This window comes from Drepanopeziza brunnea (assembly GCF_022702325.1).
Source record: "Drepanopeziza brunnea f. sp. 'multigermtubi' strain 214-2 chromosome Unknown ctg1, whole genome shotgun sequence".
Lineage (NCBI taxonomy): Eukaryota > Fungi > Ascomycota > Leotiomycetes > Helotiales > Drepanopezizaceae > Drepanopeziza > Drepanopeziza brunnea.
In genome coordinates this window covers 3,512,963-3,528,929 of record NW_027094064.1, presented here as the reverse complement: position 1 = coordinate 3,528,929, position 15,967 = coordinate 3,512,963, and the positions used below count along the sequence as shown (strand labels likewise).

The following is a 15,967-nucleotide window of genomic DNA, read 5'->3' as shown; positions in this document are numbered from 1 at the left end:
TGAATTTTCTACAGCATTGTTGGAGTTTAAAAGTTGTAGATACCCTGGCTAAATATTATGGAAAGCTATATGATCTTTGCCCAGAACCCTGATATGAAACTTTCGATTCTGTCTTATTACTCTCGTCCCTTTCAAACTGAAGAAGAAATCGTTTGAGGATTTACTAGTCGTATCTTAGTTCCCTTGAATTTGCATATAATTATACTACTAAGACTTACACGACGAGGAGTGGCTCCAGCTGGTGGTGCAGCTCTGTTTGGAGGAGGTGCCATTCTGTTGCCCCTGTTTCTTGTCAGTATACCCACGGCTACTCAGAACTGGATGCTGCTAACATGACGCTTCTGCTCATGAATGAAATACCAATCATAAACATCCAATTCGGAATGACGGCAAAGACCCAGAAGAAGTATCCCAAAGGGATAGCAAGACCATACTGGGCAAAAAATCCGTCAAAGGGCTGGAAGACACCCTCGTAAACCGGCAAACTCTTATACGACTGGCTGGAGAGGAGATCAGTGAAGGTCTTGACCTCGGTAGTGGTGGTATTCAATCTCCTGGACCGCTGGATAACTGGCGCGGGCTTGGGCGGAACCTCGAAGAAGAACAGCGATGGAGGACCAGCAGACCAAGCATTGCAGAGTACTGGCTGATTCTCACAATTCAAGTATCCCAAGTGAGGAGCGGTGGGGTGAAGAGACCAAAGAGCTGCTGTCTCGTTGAAGGCGTCCTCGATTTGACCACACTGGCCGAAGCAAGTCTTGTTCCCCCCGGTGATCAAAACCCACCACTCCTCGGGGGTGGTACTCTCGGGCGTGACGCTTGATCGGATGGTCTCTTCCCAATGATTCAAGGTCAGGATGTTGAGAGTCTTGCCTCCAGCTCTAACAGCGGCCTCGGACCCAATGTGAGGGGAATGCGCCTTGTCTGCTTTGGGGATGTAGGACGAGAAAGTGGAGAGCTTTGCGGAGACTTGGTTGTACCAGAATTCAGCTTGAGCTTTGGCCTGTTCTAGAGGTGATTCTTGCGCCGCAGCGAGGACTGGCAGCGCCAGGAGGGGCACTGTTGAGAAGCGCATGATGGCTGGGCCGGATGGAGGTGGTTGAACGAGGATGGAGGATGGAGGATGGAGGACGGAGGACGATGGCCTGAGACCAGGATACTGCAAGGCGCCGCGAGATAGCTAAAGGAGAGTATGTTATGGTGTCGTAATGGTATGATCAAAGAGAGAGAGAGCGCGCGATAAGGATTTTGGGGGGAACAAATGTCAAAGAGAGACTTCAAGATGGAAAAAGTGCAGTGCAATGCAGCCAAAGATTACAACGAAGTGATACTTTTAAAAAACAGGTACACACAGGATAGGACGGGTTGAAAACGAGACTTGAGTGAGAGAGCGAGATAGTTTGATATGATCAGAGAGGAAACTTTCCCAAAGTACTTGAGGACAGGAGCAAAATTCCAAATACGAGTCCGAATCCGAATCCGAATTCGAGCCGCAATACGAGTACGAGTCCGATTTCGTCTCTTAGGGCAGAGTCTGCCGCTAAGGCCATATGGGGATAAGTGCCCCCGGCTCCCATCCCCTTATCGATGCCATCCATGCCGATAAACTTTTTTCCAATTTTGTGGAAGCGACTTGATTCTTTTACTTCTCCCAGCACGGCGCAAAGAGCCCATACACTTCTTCACAATGTCTCTCGAAGAGAAGCTCGACAAGATCCGATCGCCAAAGCTTCAGAGTCAGCAGCAGGTAAAATAAACTTACATTTTTCTCGCCTGGTCAAGTCAAGCTTTGGTGGGCAAAAAGAAATATATGTTGATAAACCCTACTCGCAGACCCGTATTGTCCTCTCCTCTCTGGAAGATATCCTTAAAGATCAAAAAACGGCACAAACCCCGACTGGCTATTTCGCAGGACTTCTCGCCTTACTCGGAAAGGCGACTTCCAGTGCCGGCGTGAATAAAGAATTGGCGACCTCAGTCGTCTACCTCCTCGATGTCGTTACCCCATATGCCCCGCCGCCTCTCCTCCAGTCAAAATTTTCCCAAATCCTTACGAACCTCGCCCCGGCCTTGACTCTCCCTGAAGCCGATGCGCCGCTGCTCAGACCCTCGATAGGATGTCTCGAATCTCTGTTAGTAGCGCAAGACTCGGCGGCGTGGGAACTGTCACATACACAGATTGGCCCTCGACGGGCTGTAGCTGGACTTCTGAACCTGGCGATGGATCATAGACCGAAGATTAGAAAGCGGGCGCAAGATGCCATTATGAAGGTCTTGAAGAACCCCCCTCCGAGCGTCTCCTTGGACCATCCGGCGGCGGATATGTGCGCGGAGACTTCATTGAAGAGTCTGAGTGATCTTGTTGCGCAGTCGAGACAAGTGAAGAAGCAGAAGAAAAGCGAAACCGCGGACCACGAGCCAGCATTGATACATGCCCTGCAATTAGTGAAGACGGTAGCATCGGCTTCAGGTGGATGGCCGGCCAAGAAAATCGAGTCGCTGTGCGAAGTGCTGCTCAATATTTCGAAGTCGTCCCACGAGTACATGACTATGGCCGCGTTTGAGGTTTTCGAAATAATTTTCGAGGGAATGGCGGATGAGACATCGTCTTCGAAACTTCCTCGCCTTCTAGAAGTCATTTCAGAGCTCCGACCATCTCAAAACGATTCGCAGCTGCTCCCCCCATGGATCGCTGTAATTTCCAGAGGGTATGATGTTTCTGCGCAGATTGAGCCAGAGGAGACTTTTCAAAAACTCCCAGAGTTGTTCAGCATGATTTCTGGATTCTTAGCGTCGCCCGCGCACAACATTCGAGTCTCCGCGTCCGAATGTCTTGTTTCTTTCATGGCGAACTGCATACCAGACTCTGTTCTACTGGACCCCTCGATATTCGATGAGAAGGTTTTGGAAAAGCTAGCGAAGGCAGCGATGGATCTACTGAGCGTCAAATACCAGTCGGCATGGATGGAGACGTTCAATGTCATGGGTGCCATGTTCGACGGCCTGCGATGGCGAGCAGACCCGATTCTGGCCGATGTTGTCAGGACGATCGGCGAGCTTCGTGGAAACGAGTCATTCACCGGCAAGGCAGAGGCAAATGAAATCATTGGCAAGGCCATTCGAGCGATGGGCCCTGAGCGCGTTCTCGAGATCCTGCCCCTGAATCTCGCTAAGCCAAGAGCTGGACAACCAGGACGTGCTTGGATGTTACCTATTCTACGAGACTTCGTTAGCAATACCAACCTCCAACACTTCAGATCCGAGTGCGTTCCTCTCAGTGAGGTCATGTTCTCGAGGGTTCTTGCTCATGGCGAAGCTGAGAAGACCATGGAGATTAAGCTGTTCGAGACGGTTGTGCAGCAGATATGGGCAATTTTGCCAGGGTATTGCGATTTGCCTCTGGATCTAACCGAAGCTTTCGATCAGTCATTTGCCGAGTTATTGGCGAACTTGCTGTACCAACAAGCTGATTTGCGTACCGATATCTGTAAGGGTCTCCAATTATTGGTAGACTCCAACCATGCCATTGTTGCAATTGAGGAAGAGGAGGATCTCGTGCTACAAAGCCGAGTCTCCAAGGCCACGGCTCAAAAGAATCTTGACCACCTATCAAAATTTGCCAGCAACATGCTCTCAGTACTGTTCAATGTCTACAGCAAGACCTTGCCACATCACAGAGGATATATTCTGAGATCTATAAATTCATACCTGAGTATTGTACCATCTGCTGAGCTCATGAATACTTTCGAGTCACTCACAAAGATGCTCGAGAATTCTCTCACGGAAGGTGGAGTACAGACACAGGCCGAAAAACAGAAGCAGAAGCAGCAAAATTCTGCAGATAAGATGCCCCCTACAAGTCACACTCTCATGGATTTGGTCATTACAATCTCGATATACCTACCCAGAGAAAGTTTCGTCCCTCTTTTCAACATCGCCTCCGTAATTATTTCAAAGGATGACGATCCTCAACTGCAGAAGAAGGCCTACAAGCTCATTCCTCGACTTGCTGAATCCCCCGTAGGCCAAGAAGCTCTCAGCGAACGAAATGAAGAGCTCCAACAACTTCTCGTAAACAGCGCTGAACAAGTTTCCGCTCCAGCCAAGCGAGACAGACTCACTGCAATCTCAACTCTCATTCCCTTCCTCCCCAACGACTCGCTCCACTTTATCCCTGGTATCCTCGCCGAAGTCGTCATCTCGTGCAAGGAAGTCAACGAGAAAGCCCGCACAGCCGCTTTCGATCTCCTCGTCCTCATGGGCGAGAAGATCGCCAACGCAACCGGTGCCATGATCCAAAATGACAAGGTAGCACATATGCCCGACGACACGCCTCCCGTTCCCGCCACCCTCGAAGAATACTTCACCATGGTCGGCGCTGGTCTCGGAGGTAGCACGCCGCACATGAACTCGGCTTGTATCACAGCCCTGACCCGAATCCTCTACCATTTCCGTGAATCGCTCCAACAAGAAACAATCGCAGGTCTTGTCGAGACGATGGACCTCTTCCTCACATCCAACAACCGTGAGATCGTACGCAGCGTGCTTGGTTTCGTGAAAGTCTGCATCATCAGTTTGCCCACCGACATGATGGTACCCAGACTCCAGACTCTTGTGCCGAACCTGATGGTATGGAGTCACGAACACAAAGCCCATTTCAGAGCCAAGGTCAAGCACATCCTGGAGCGCATGATCCGCCGCTTTGGCGTTGAAATCGTGAACAAGTACTGCCCCGAAGAAGACAAGAAGCTCATCTCCAACATCCGCAAGACCAAGGAGCGCAACAAGCGTCACAAGGACGCCGCGAAAGCTGCAGGCGAGGGAAACGACGACGAATGTGTAAAGAGAAAGGGGCGCTTCGAGTCCGAGTACGACGAGGCGTTACATGGCAGCGATAACGATTCAGATGGCTCGGATGTCTCTGACAATGAAGTCTTGGGCAAGAGCAGGAAAGCCGCTAAGAAGGGCGGCAACACCTACATCGTGGAAGATGAGGACGAGCCGCTTGATCTTCTAGATCGGAAAGCACTTGCCAACATCTCGTCTACCAAACCGCTTAAACAGCGAGCCATGGTTAGAACGAAGGCGAGGATGGATTTGGATGGCAAACTGTTGCTTGGTGGCGATAGCGACGATGAGGATGACCCGATGGTTCTTATCGCCCCTGGCGAGAAAGTGGATGAGGACGAAGGGGGTGTGGGTGCTTACGTGAAGGCTATCAAGGGACGGGATGCGGTGCAGAGGGGACGTGGTGGCAGACTTAAGTTCTCGAATAAAAGGGCCAAGGATGAGGATGAGGAGATGGACCTTGACGAAGACGAGGTCAAGGCTATCAAGAAGACTATCGGAGGGAGCTCGAGGGGTAGTCTCACGGGTCGAGGAAGAGGAGGCGATAGGGGGAGAGGAGGTCGTGGTGGGATTACGAATGGGAGAAGAGGGCTGGGTGAGGAGAAGAGACATGGGGATGGTAGTGGGTTCTCGAGAGGTGGCTCGAGAGGGGGCTCGAGAGAAGGTAGAGCAGGTGGTCGGGTCATGAAATCACCCAGGGGACGAGGTCGGAGGTAAAACTTGGCTCAGTTACTGGGTAGGAGTAACACATGGCGTTAAAATAAAAGGAGCTTTTCACATAAAACTGGATCTTCCATTTTTCTTATTCATACGACGATGACGCGGACGTAGAACATACAATGAGGATTAGTTGTCGGCTTGCTTGGTAGACTGCACAGTCTGCTCGGTAGGTAAACACTGTAGCACAAAGCTTCCAGGTCATATCGCACCCCATAACTCATTATATTCGTGGCTATCCGAAGTTCCGTGAATCCATGATCTGATTAAGAAAAGTTGGGACTCCTCCTCCCGGGCCTTTCTCGACTTCCGCCTCGAAAGCTTTTCTCCTGCTTGATATAAGCCACTTATGGTCCTGTCTTCCATCAACTGGCGGGACTCGGGGCGATGGCTCAGCGGCTTAGCCGCTCTGCTCCAACCTCCAAGTTCCTGACCAGTTGGTGTAGATTCGCGTGAGACTTTGCCATACCGGAAAACCTATTAAATTAGGTTTGTAAGCTGGAACCTTATATCATCTCCCCTATCCGATGATATGAGCTTCCAGTTGAGTTTTGCCTTTTCTTTTTTTTTACAATTATTTTTCAATTCTTTGAGGGGTTGGGGGGGATTGTTTTTGGTTTTTTTCTTCTATCTTTTACAAGTTTAGAAGTTTAGGGGCCGATAAGTTCGTGTTGCTTTCTGGACGTGATCCAACCATCCCATGCTCACCTCTACCAAACATCACGAGATGCGATCGCATTCAATGCTTGTTTATATTTTGCGACTGCTCATTCGTCTGTCCAGGTTGTCGGAGCTCGCCTGCTCATCTACTTATCTACCTACTACTTATCGTAAAGCTGCGGAGGAGACTCTCTTGGAAAGTCTTTCTAATGTTCGTTACTTCTTACTTTTACCGCAATCAATTTTTATGAGCCTGCTTGCTGTTGCTTTCTTGTATTCATGTCAATCAATAGCTGAGAAGGTCTTGTTTGTTTACAAGGTGGGTTGGATTGTTCATTACCGTACATTCACATTTCTTCCCCCTTTCGAATTGAGCCCCCACCCTCCCCCCCTCCCCCGCTACGGCGAGCTCCATCGAAGCCCTCAACCAGACCAGGGATACTGTTGATTCCGACAGACGCCGCCGCCGGCTGTGGCCCGGTCTTGAATTGAGATATCTAAAGACTAAAGAGAAGAGAAGTCTCCTTTCTTCCGTTCGATATCTGTCCTTTTTCAATTCTCTGCTTTTTCCTCCCGTCTTTTTGTTTACGGGTGGTCGTTGTAGGTAGTCGGCTACAGCTTATGCCAACCGAGAAAGTCGGTCTCGTTGCCCCCATCCGCCTCGTTGATATCATTTCACTCGGATTCTTCCCGATATTTCTGCCTGGCATCCGCTGAATAGATATTCAAAGATCAATAAGAGCTGCCAGCGATCAATCCGAGGCTTTCTCCCCCACCATTTACGATGGCGCCGAGCGCAGTGTTGTCACCAGAACCCGCGGTACCAAACTCCGCCACCTGCTCCCTCTCCTCAGTTACAACCACCTACGACGATACCCTCCGCTTCTACCTTAACGGCACACGAGTAATCCTTGGCGAATTCGACCCCGAAACCACCCTGCTCGAATACCTGCGTGGCATCGGCCTCACAGGCACCAAGCTAGGATGCGCAGAGGGAGGATGCGGAGCCTGCACTGTGGTGGTTTCGCAATACAACCCTACGACAAAGAAAATTTACCATGCCAGCGTAAACGCCTGTCTCGCACCGCTGGTCAGTGTGGACGGCAAGCATGTCATTACGATCGAGGGTATTGGGAACACAAAGAGGCCGCATCCCACACAAGAGCGCATCGCGAGGGGAAATGGTAGCCAGTGTGGATTCTGCACCCCTGGAATCGTCATGAGTCTCTATGCTTTGCTGAGAAACGACTCGAATCCTTCTGAGCACGATGTGGAAGAGGCTTTCGATGGGAATCTGTGCAGATGTACCGGGTACCGCCCTATTCTAGACGCTGCGCAGACATTTAGCGCAAACAAGTCTTGTGGGAAGGCGAAGGCGAATGGTGGTGGTAGTGGGTGCTGTATGGACAAGGGGAGCGGAGCTGGAGCATGCTGTAAGGATGGGTTCAAGGACGACCAGCCTATCAAGCGCTTCACGCCTCCCGGATTCATCGAGTACAACCCAGACACCGAGCTTATTTTCCCACCTTCTCTTACCAGGCACGAGTTCAGACCTTTGGCGCTTGGCAACAAGAGGAAGAAGTGGTATCGGCCTGTCACTTTGGAACAGCTTTTGGAAATCAAAAGCGTCTACCCCTCTGCGAAGATCATAGGCGGCTCTACCGAAACTCAAATCGAGATCAAGTTCAAGGGCATGCAGTATACAGCTTCCGTATTTGTTGGTGATATCCCTGAGTTGCGGCAGTTCACATTCAATGATGATCACTTAGAGATAGGTGGTAATGTCATCCTTACCGATTTGGAGGCCATTGCTCTTAAAGCTGTCGAGCACTATGGCCCAGTGAGAGGCCAGGTTTTCGCTGCAATCCATAAGCAGCTGAAGTACTTTGCTGGTCGTCAAATCAGAAATGTTGGAACGCCAGCTGGTAATCTTGCGACTGCCTCTCCAATCTCGGATCTCAACCCTGTCTTCGTGGCATCTAATGCCACTATATTGGCTAAGTCCCAAGGAGAGGAGACTGAAATCCCGATGTCGCAGTTCTTCAAGGGGTACCGGACGACTGCGCTGCCCCCAACTGCAATCATCGCGAGCATTCGGATCCCTGTGACAAGTGAGAAAGGCGAGTTTTTCCAGGCATACAAGCAGTCGAAGCGCAAAGACGATGATATTGCCATTGTCAATGCTGCCCTTCGGGTTTCGCTTAGCGATTCACATGTAGTAGAGAGTGCCGTTCTCGCTTATGGCGGCATGGCTCCTACAACTGTCGCTGCTGAGAATGCTGGAGCTTACCTCGTGGGTAAGTCTTTCACAGATCCGGCAACGCTTGAGGGAACCATGAATGCGCTGGAACAAGATTTTGATCTCCGCTTTGGCGTTCCAGGTGGCATGGCCACCTATCGCAAGTCTCTCGCTCTTGGTTTTTTCTATCGCTTTTACCAGGAAGTCCTCTCCAAGCTCGACGTCAAAGGTGCGAAGTTGGATCAAGAGGTTATTGCCGAGATTGAGAGATCAATCTCGATGGGCAAGGAGGATGGTGCCGCGACTATCGCGTACCAGCAAAATATACTTGGAAAGGCAAATCCTCATGTTGCGGCTTTGAAGCAGACCACAGGAGAAGCTCAGTACACCGACGACATCCCCGTCCAGAAGAATGAGCTGTATGGCTGCCTCGTCCTATCTACTAAAGCACACGCCAAGATCCTTTCTGTTGATTCAGATTTGGCATTACAGGCTCCTGGTGTCGTAAATTATGTAGATCATACAGACATGCCATCGCCTGAGGCGAATTACTGGGGTGCGCCTGTCTGCGATGAACCATTCTTCGCGGTCGATGAGGTCTTCACTGCTGGCCAACCGATCGGAATCGTGCTTGCTGACAGTGCTGCGCATGCGTCGGCGGGAGCTAGACTTGTGAAGGTTGAGTATGAGGAGTTGCCTGCTATCTTCACCATTGAGGAGGCTATCGAAAAGGAGAGCTTCTTTCAACATTACCGGTACATTAATAAGGGAAACACGGAGGAGGCGTTTGAGAAAGCGGACCATGTATTTACGGGAGTGACCAGGATGGGTGGACAGGAGCATTTCTACCTTGAGACGAATGCCGTCGTTGCCGTGCCGAAACCTGAGGATGGTGAGATGGAGATCTTTGCAAGTACTCAGAACCCTACCGAGACGTGAGCCTTACTTCTGATTGCATATGGTCACTGCTAACATGCACCAGACAAACCTATGTAGCCCAGGTCTGCGACGTTGCTGCTAACAAAGTCGTTTCAAGGGTCAAGCGTCTTGGTGGTGGCTTTGGGGGCAAGGAGACTCGATCTATCCAGCTTACTGGAATTGTGGCTCTTGCTGCCAAGAAAGCTGGTCGCCCTGTTCGTTGCATGCTGAACCGTGACGAGGATATGGTCACGTCTGGTCAGAGACATCCATTCCTCTCCCGCTGGAAGGTTGCGGTCAACAAAGATGGTAAGCTCCAAGCTTTGGATGCTGATGTCTTTTGCAATGGTGGCTGGACTCAAGATCTCAGTGCCGCTGTGTGCGATAGAGCGCTCTCTCATATTGACGGATGCTATCTCATTCCCAACGTCCATGTTCGAGGTAGACTTGCAAAGACGAACACTATGAGTAATACGGCGTTCAGAGGCTTTGGTGGACCACAGGGTATCTTCATCGCCGAGTCATTCATGGAGGAAGTTTCGGATCGTTTGAATATACCCGTGGAGAAGTTACGAGAGATCAACTTCTACAAGCCAGATGAGAAGACGCATTTCAATCAGGTGTGTTACTTTCAACTTCTGCAGCGACTCAATGCGTACTAAGTTGCTTTGACAGAGTCTGAAGGATTGGCACGTTCCCATCATGTACCAGCAAGTCAAGCAAGAGTCGAACTACGCTGAACGGCGAGAGGCCGTCACCAAGTTCAATGCAGAACACAAGTGGAAGAAGCGAGGTCTTGCTCTCATTCCTACCAAATTCGGTATCTCATTCACAGCGCTCTTCCTCAATCAGGCTGGTGCTCTAGTCCACATCTACCACGACGGCTCGGTCCTCGTGGCACATGGTGGAACGGAAATGGGTCAAGGTCTACACACCAAGATGACAATGATCGCTGCCGAAGCTTTGGGTGTACCATTGCAGGATGTGTTTATCTCGGAGACAGCCACCAATACCGTGGCAAATACCTCCTCGACCGCAGCTTCCGCATCATCTGATCTCAATGGTTATGCGATTTTTAACGCCTGCGCCCAGCTCAACGAGCGCCTTGCCCCATACCGCGAGAAATTTGGCAAAGATGCCTCAATGAGCAAGCTCGCCAGCGCCGCTTACTTCGATCGTGTAAACCTCTCTGCGAACGGTTTTTACAAGACGCCCGATATTGGCTATACGTGGGGCCCGAACACAGGCATGATGTTCTACTACTTTACGCAGGGTGTTTCGGCAGCAGAAGTCGAAGTCGACACGCTAACTGGCGACTGGACCTGCCTACGCGCAGATATCAAGATGGATATCGGCCGCTCTATCAACCCGTCTATCGACTACGGACAGATCGAGGGCGCGTTCGTGCAGGGCATGGGCCTCTTCACGACAGAAGAGAGCCTCTGGTTTCGCAATGGACCTATGGCCGGCCAGCTCGCCACGAGGGGGCCTGGTGCCTACAAGATCCCCGGCTTCCGCGACATCCCGCAGGAGTTCAACGTCAGCCTGCTTAAGGACGTCGAGTGGGAGAATCTGCGGACGGTGCAGCGGAGCCGTGGGGTAGGCGAGCCGCCGCTGTTCATGGGGAGCGCGGTGTTCTTTGCCATCCGCGATGCGTTGAAGGCGGCGAGAGCGCAATATGGGGTCAAGGCTACGGTGGGGAGCGATGAGAAGGTAAATGGCGAGGGGGAGCCGGATGGGCTGCTACGGTTAGAGAGTCCGGCGACGCCGGAGAGGATTCGGGTGAGTTGTGTTGATCCTATCATTAAGCGAGCGTTGGTCAAGCCGAGGGAGGGGGAGAAGAGCTTCTTTATTTCGATTTAGTACTAGGAAGGGGGTGTACAAGGAAGGGGGTGTAGGTACTTTTACGCGGGATTCGGGTGTTGAGTGTTGCGTGTTAGGTGGGATTTTACTTATCGTTGAATGAACTATATTCATATTACACTCACCGATCTTTTTTGGGGGGGAGGAAGGGGGGATCTGAGTTGAGTATAGCATAAACCTATTAATTCCAAGGTGGCGAGCCCGCTTGCTTGAAGCTATTGATATAGAGAAGATCGATCACAAAGACCAAAACAAGATGATTGAGGTGTCTGTCTGTGGCTGGGTGGTCCTCCCTACCCTAGTCTAGACCTAGACCTAGAATTCGGTACGGATACGGACACAGACAGACATGGACAGCTCGATAGACGTCATACAAGGCCTCTCAAATGAGTAGAGCAGATGTCGCCGTGATGGATATATTATTTCAAGTCTAGGTATAGGTATATCTTATCTGATGGCAGGTTTATTTACAGTATGTCTGTCTGTCTGACCCTGGAAGGACCTTGGAAGGGACGTGGCAATTTTTCAATTTTTTTTTTCCCAATACGGAGCTGCTTGCCTGCACATACATATATACACACACACATACATACATGCATACATGCATGCATCAAACGGTAAATAAAGTAAAGCTAAGCCCAAATAAACGACATTTTCAAGCCAAGAGGCTTGCTTGCTCCGGCTGTAATTTTTTTAGATTCAGAGTACGCATTTACTTTTACTTGTATTTCATTGGAATTAAGTCAATTTCACTTGGATTGCATTTGATTGAAACTCCTGTGTGAGGGAGTGAGTAAAATACAAAAAAAGTAATACAAATTTCCATATCATTTCCAAACCCTCGCCTCGAATAACAACAACACCAACACGCTGCGGAGAAGATAACCCCCATCTCTTATCATGAACCTTGCTTTGCGCCTGGTCAGCTCTCATCCGTTCAGCCCCTCGGGCCATTTTCAGTCCTCTGTTTGGCCTCCTCCGACTTCCGGGCTGCAGCTGCATCACTAATCGACAGCCTCGGCCTCGAGTTTGCCGCTGGCTTACAACGTTGAAGACGGAATCTTCACGATCCTATCCTAGCATGGGCTACTAAGTGGCCGGAATATTGCTACCCCCCCAGTCCCCTTTTACTCTCGCCCGTATGCAGAATATTGTCTCGGCCACAAGTGAGCACTTCGGTAATTTTGGACGATAGTGTAGGTAGGCTGCAAGCTGAAAACAGACAAGATGTGCCGTTTCGCATCGGTCAGGATTCAGCAGTGCTTTCCTTCGATCCAGCTATTGGATTATTTCCGAGTCCTGACGAGGTTGCCTGTTGCTGTTGTGATGTTTACTCGTGACTTTAATTCCCTTTCTCCTAGTTCCTCCGTGATTTCTTCTCACAGCGGTCTGCTTCTTGATCTCTCTCTCGCTGTCCGCATGACTCGTATCACTAATCAAAAATGAGCGGTCTCAAGAATCTCTTCCTGGTGGCTTTTCCCACTAAGCAGAAGCCAGCACAAGATGTCGAACATGCCCCAACACACCATGGCAATCTGGAGCCACCATCAAATCTCTCGTCTGTTCCAACACATGATGATTTCAGCCGCCCCGACCTTGATCCTAGCGACAGCCTGAACATGTTCCGTCATCTCACGGACATCCTTTCACATACTTCAATGGCTCATAGCGACGGCACATTAGCATCAGGACGTCGTCCCGCGGCGAATCTGGGAATTACTACGCGCGCGTCGTGCTTCCGAGATCACGCACTTCGCTCAACAAGCTCGAGAGGTCGGGAAAGATTTGCAAACGCACAAGGACAGTGCTGTAGAAAGCGTCGCTACTGGCGTGGAGGAGTATAGAGACCGAGCCGAGCGGATGGAACATATGTTTGGCGACAAAGTGAAGGATCTGGCTACCGAGATTGGCCAGAGGGCGCGTATGGCGGAACAGGTTGTCCACGATACGGAAGCGAGGGAGCGCGTCGCGGTGGATGGCGCTGTTAAGGAGGCTAAAGAGCAGTTAGAACGGCTTGAGGAGTCTGCGAGGAGAAAGCTTGGGAGACCGCTTACTATCAATGTGTCGCATACAGGACGGGGCTCAATCTAGGAGCAGATCAAGAGAGGGAAAGCGGGTGGGAATTAATAGGAGAGATTTGGGTTGTTGAAAGGGATAAATATGTTTGGTACATATGGATGACCCCAGGTATTTTGTATGGCGTATAAGGGTAAAGGAGGAAAATCTTGCAGTACGCGGAGGGTGGTAACTGGGTAGTGAGACTTCATTTGGCTGATCTTTATGCAATAGTAGAAGCACTCTCACCGGGAGGACTTCCTTGGTCGAGGAGTCTCAATTCCTCAGCGAGCTGAGGAAACTGTCTTATTACCTTATTCTTAGTACGGTAAAAGTTGTCTGTAAAGTTTTGCGGCGGCTCTCCGCCCTCCGTCGGAGGGCCCATTACCCACCCGGAAGTGCTATACTCGGTCTGCGGATTCATCACGATGCCTGCCTTCTCTGGCATCGCAGCAAGGATAACGTCCGGCCGCAAATGTATATTCTCTGCGAGCATCTGGACGAAAAGCGCGGGGTCGCGACCCTTTTTCTTTTTACGTTTGAGGTGTATTTGTACTTCGACGTTTCGGCGGGCGAGCAAGGTAGCGTAAATCTTCTGCATGTGAAGCTCATAGTATCCGATAGAGGTAGGTACTGACTGTTCCGAGTGTCAATATAGCTTTGAGAATCATGCCGTAGAGCAAATCTTCACATACGATGTGGCATTCATGGGGGGCCTTGTATCCTTTCGCTTTCTTCCTCATAGCAACCTTGTTGTCTAGTCGCAGACTCCGAATCGGCTTCAATGTGTAACATGGTGACGTTGCCTTTTGTTCTGCTGCTTCTTGTCCTACGAGTGATGGTACTGCATCGCCTGTCTTTTCAGCCACGGGATCTCGCAAAGGGACAGCTCTAGGCATGAGCATCCACCCCGACTGTGCGAAGCGCTTCAGATACTCAGCAATAGTCATTATGCCTAGATTTTCTGTTCCCTTCTTATCATGACGTTTCCAAAGCGCCAGGGTAGTGCTTTCGGCTGTGGGATAAAGGGATTGCGCGGGCACGAATTTCAGGATGTCTCTGCTCGTATATCTGGAGGACTTGCCGCCCATGGCTGTGTTCCAGAGGCGTAGGGTTCGGCGCTGAGCAAAGGAATAAGTGCGCTGCGCTCGTAAAGAGCGGAGGATCGTGAACAAAACCGGTGCCATCGCATCGTTTGTGGCGGGATGTGAGCATGAAGGAGAGACCTCGAGGTCGGTTGAAGCTGAGTCTCACCAACTTGTCAGCCTTGCTTACATAAGCATGCCTTGATGTTGTTGTCACCTTGGTAGTTACCCGAGCCCTTTTCCGAAGCTGTGACACTGCTCCGAAGTTCAGCCTAAAAAGGGGCAATGATTTTGCTGTCAACAAGCTATCCAAGATAGCAGCATGATAATGCAACATCATTCAGAAAGCAACTAGCACCTTACAATTTTCGGGATTTTTGAGAGGTATTACGCACGGATAGAGTGAATGTAGCTGCAAAAGTACACGTAGATCTGCTCTGGGATGTGATTTATCTCCGAATGCAAAGCAGAAGCAAAGCAGAAGCAAAGCACAAAAAAAAAACATAAGAAAAGCACGAGAAAAGCATAAGAAAAGCAGAAGCAAAGCAGAAGTAAAGATTTTTACGGAGGTACAGCGTTTAAATAATTCCCTCTTTCTTGACCCACTCCGTAAACTAGCTTAATCAAGCAACACCTACCTTTACGATTCCTCGCTTCGTATCGCTGAGGAAAAAGTCGGCGAATCTGAATTTCAAGCGCTTTTGAAAGCATGCCAGAGCGTTGTCGGGCTATAATCGAGGCTGATAAGAAAGTTATAAAATGTCAGAATAAACTGTTTCTTATTTCTATCGAATATATATATCATATTATCGCGTTCAGCGACACGAAGGGAAGGACCGTAAAGGTATTGCTCGATTAAGCTAGTCTGAGTAGTGGATCAAAACAAAGGGAATTACTTATACGCTGTACCTCCGTAGAGGATCATAGCAAATACAGTATTAAAGAACCGAATACCTTCAAGTATCTCAGTCCCTCCTGTCCCATTCCCAGTCATGCAAATATGATGCCTATCAATCATGAAGAGTACTTAGTACTCTTCTACGATAGAATCTTACTTTTCCATTATTTGTGGTTGAAGTTTGGGTTCTTACTGGTCATCTTGGAATGTAGGGCGTTGGATCCGTGGGACTTGACCGGTTGTCCGTTCGCGGCTAGCTGAATGCCTCGGCGATTCTCTTCCAGTCTGTACATGGACTCTTGAGCTGGAGCTGGATGAGCGCGAGCTCCGTCATATCCTTCAGATAATTGAGCTGCTCGTCAACCCGTCAAGTACCTTGCACAGAAACCTGCCATCTAGGCAGAAGCCTGCACCAAAAGCGGTGCGCTTGACGGGAAATATTTTTTCTCTCCTACAGATCAGAAGAAATCAAGTAAACAGAAACGCCTTCCTCGATATCGAAGCACGGAACTTTGCTACGTAAATATTTATACTCGTGTACGCTGAAAGTTACCGACGCCCTCGCGCCGGTGGGGTATAAGGAACAACCTCATCCATTGTACACTAGAGCTCATCCATAGTTCGCGTAAATATTCAAATCTAAACTTTAACTTTTTATTATTATCGACACCTCTATATGCAATG

The 15,967-nt window shown here is 49.8% G+C and overlaps 4 protein-coding genes across 4 annotated transcripts; 2 read left to right on the top strand and 2 right to left on the bottom strand.

Moving 5' to 3' along the window:
- Positions 1 to 160: 160 nt before the first annotated feature.
- L3040_000562 (uncharacterized protein) lies at positions 161 to 1,075 on the bottom strand (the record flags this gene model as incomplete). Its single annotated transcript, XM_007288342.2, has 3 exons — positions 161 to 163; positions 219 to 282; positions 333 to 1,075. 3 exons carry the CDS (start codon positions 1,073 to 1,075, stop codon positions 161 to 163), a joined length of 810 nt encoding a protein of 269 aa, XP_007288404.2.
- Positions 1,076 to 1,687: 612 nt separating this feature from the next.
- L3040_000561 (uncharacterized protein) lies at positions 1,688 to 5,565 on the top strand (the record flags this gene model as incomplete). The annotated part of the gene is made up of 2 exons (XM_007288343.1): positions 1,688 to 1,747; positions 1,834 to 5,565. 2 exons carry the CDS (start codon positions 1,688 to 1,690, stop codon positions 5,563 to 5,565), a joined length of 3,792 nt encoding a protein of 1,263 aa, XP_007288405.1.
- Positions 5,566 to 7,009: 1,444 nt separating this feature from the next.
- On the top strand, positions 7,010 to 11,245 carry L3040_000560 (uncharacterized protein; the record flags this gene model as incomplete). Its single annotated transcript, XM_007288344.1, has 3 exons — positions 7,010 to 9,399; positions 9,447 to 10,002; positions 10,058 to 11,245. 3 exons carry the CDS (start codon positions 7,010 to 7,012, stop codon positions 11,243 to 11,245), a joined length of 4,134 nt encoding a protein of 1,377 aa, XP_007288406.1.
- Positions 11,246 to 13,229: 1,984 nt separating this feature from the next.
- L3040_000559 (uncharacterized protein) lies at positions 13,230 to 14,487 on the bottom strand (the record flags this gene model as incomplete). The annotated part of the gene is made up of 4 exons (XM_007288346.2): positions 13,230 to 13,238; positions 13,300 to 13,332; positions 13,614 to 13,937; positions 13,996 to 14,487. 4 exons carry the CDS (start codon positions 14,485 to 14,487, stop codon positions 13,230 to 13,232), a joined length of 858 nt encoding a protein of 285 aa, XP_007288408.2.
- Between the last annotated feature and the right edge of the window lie 1,480 nt (positions 14,488 to 15,967).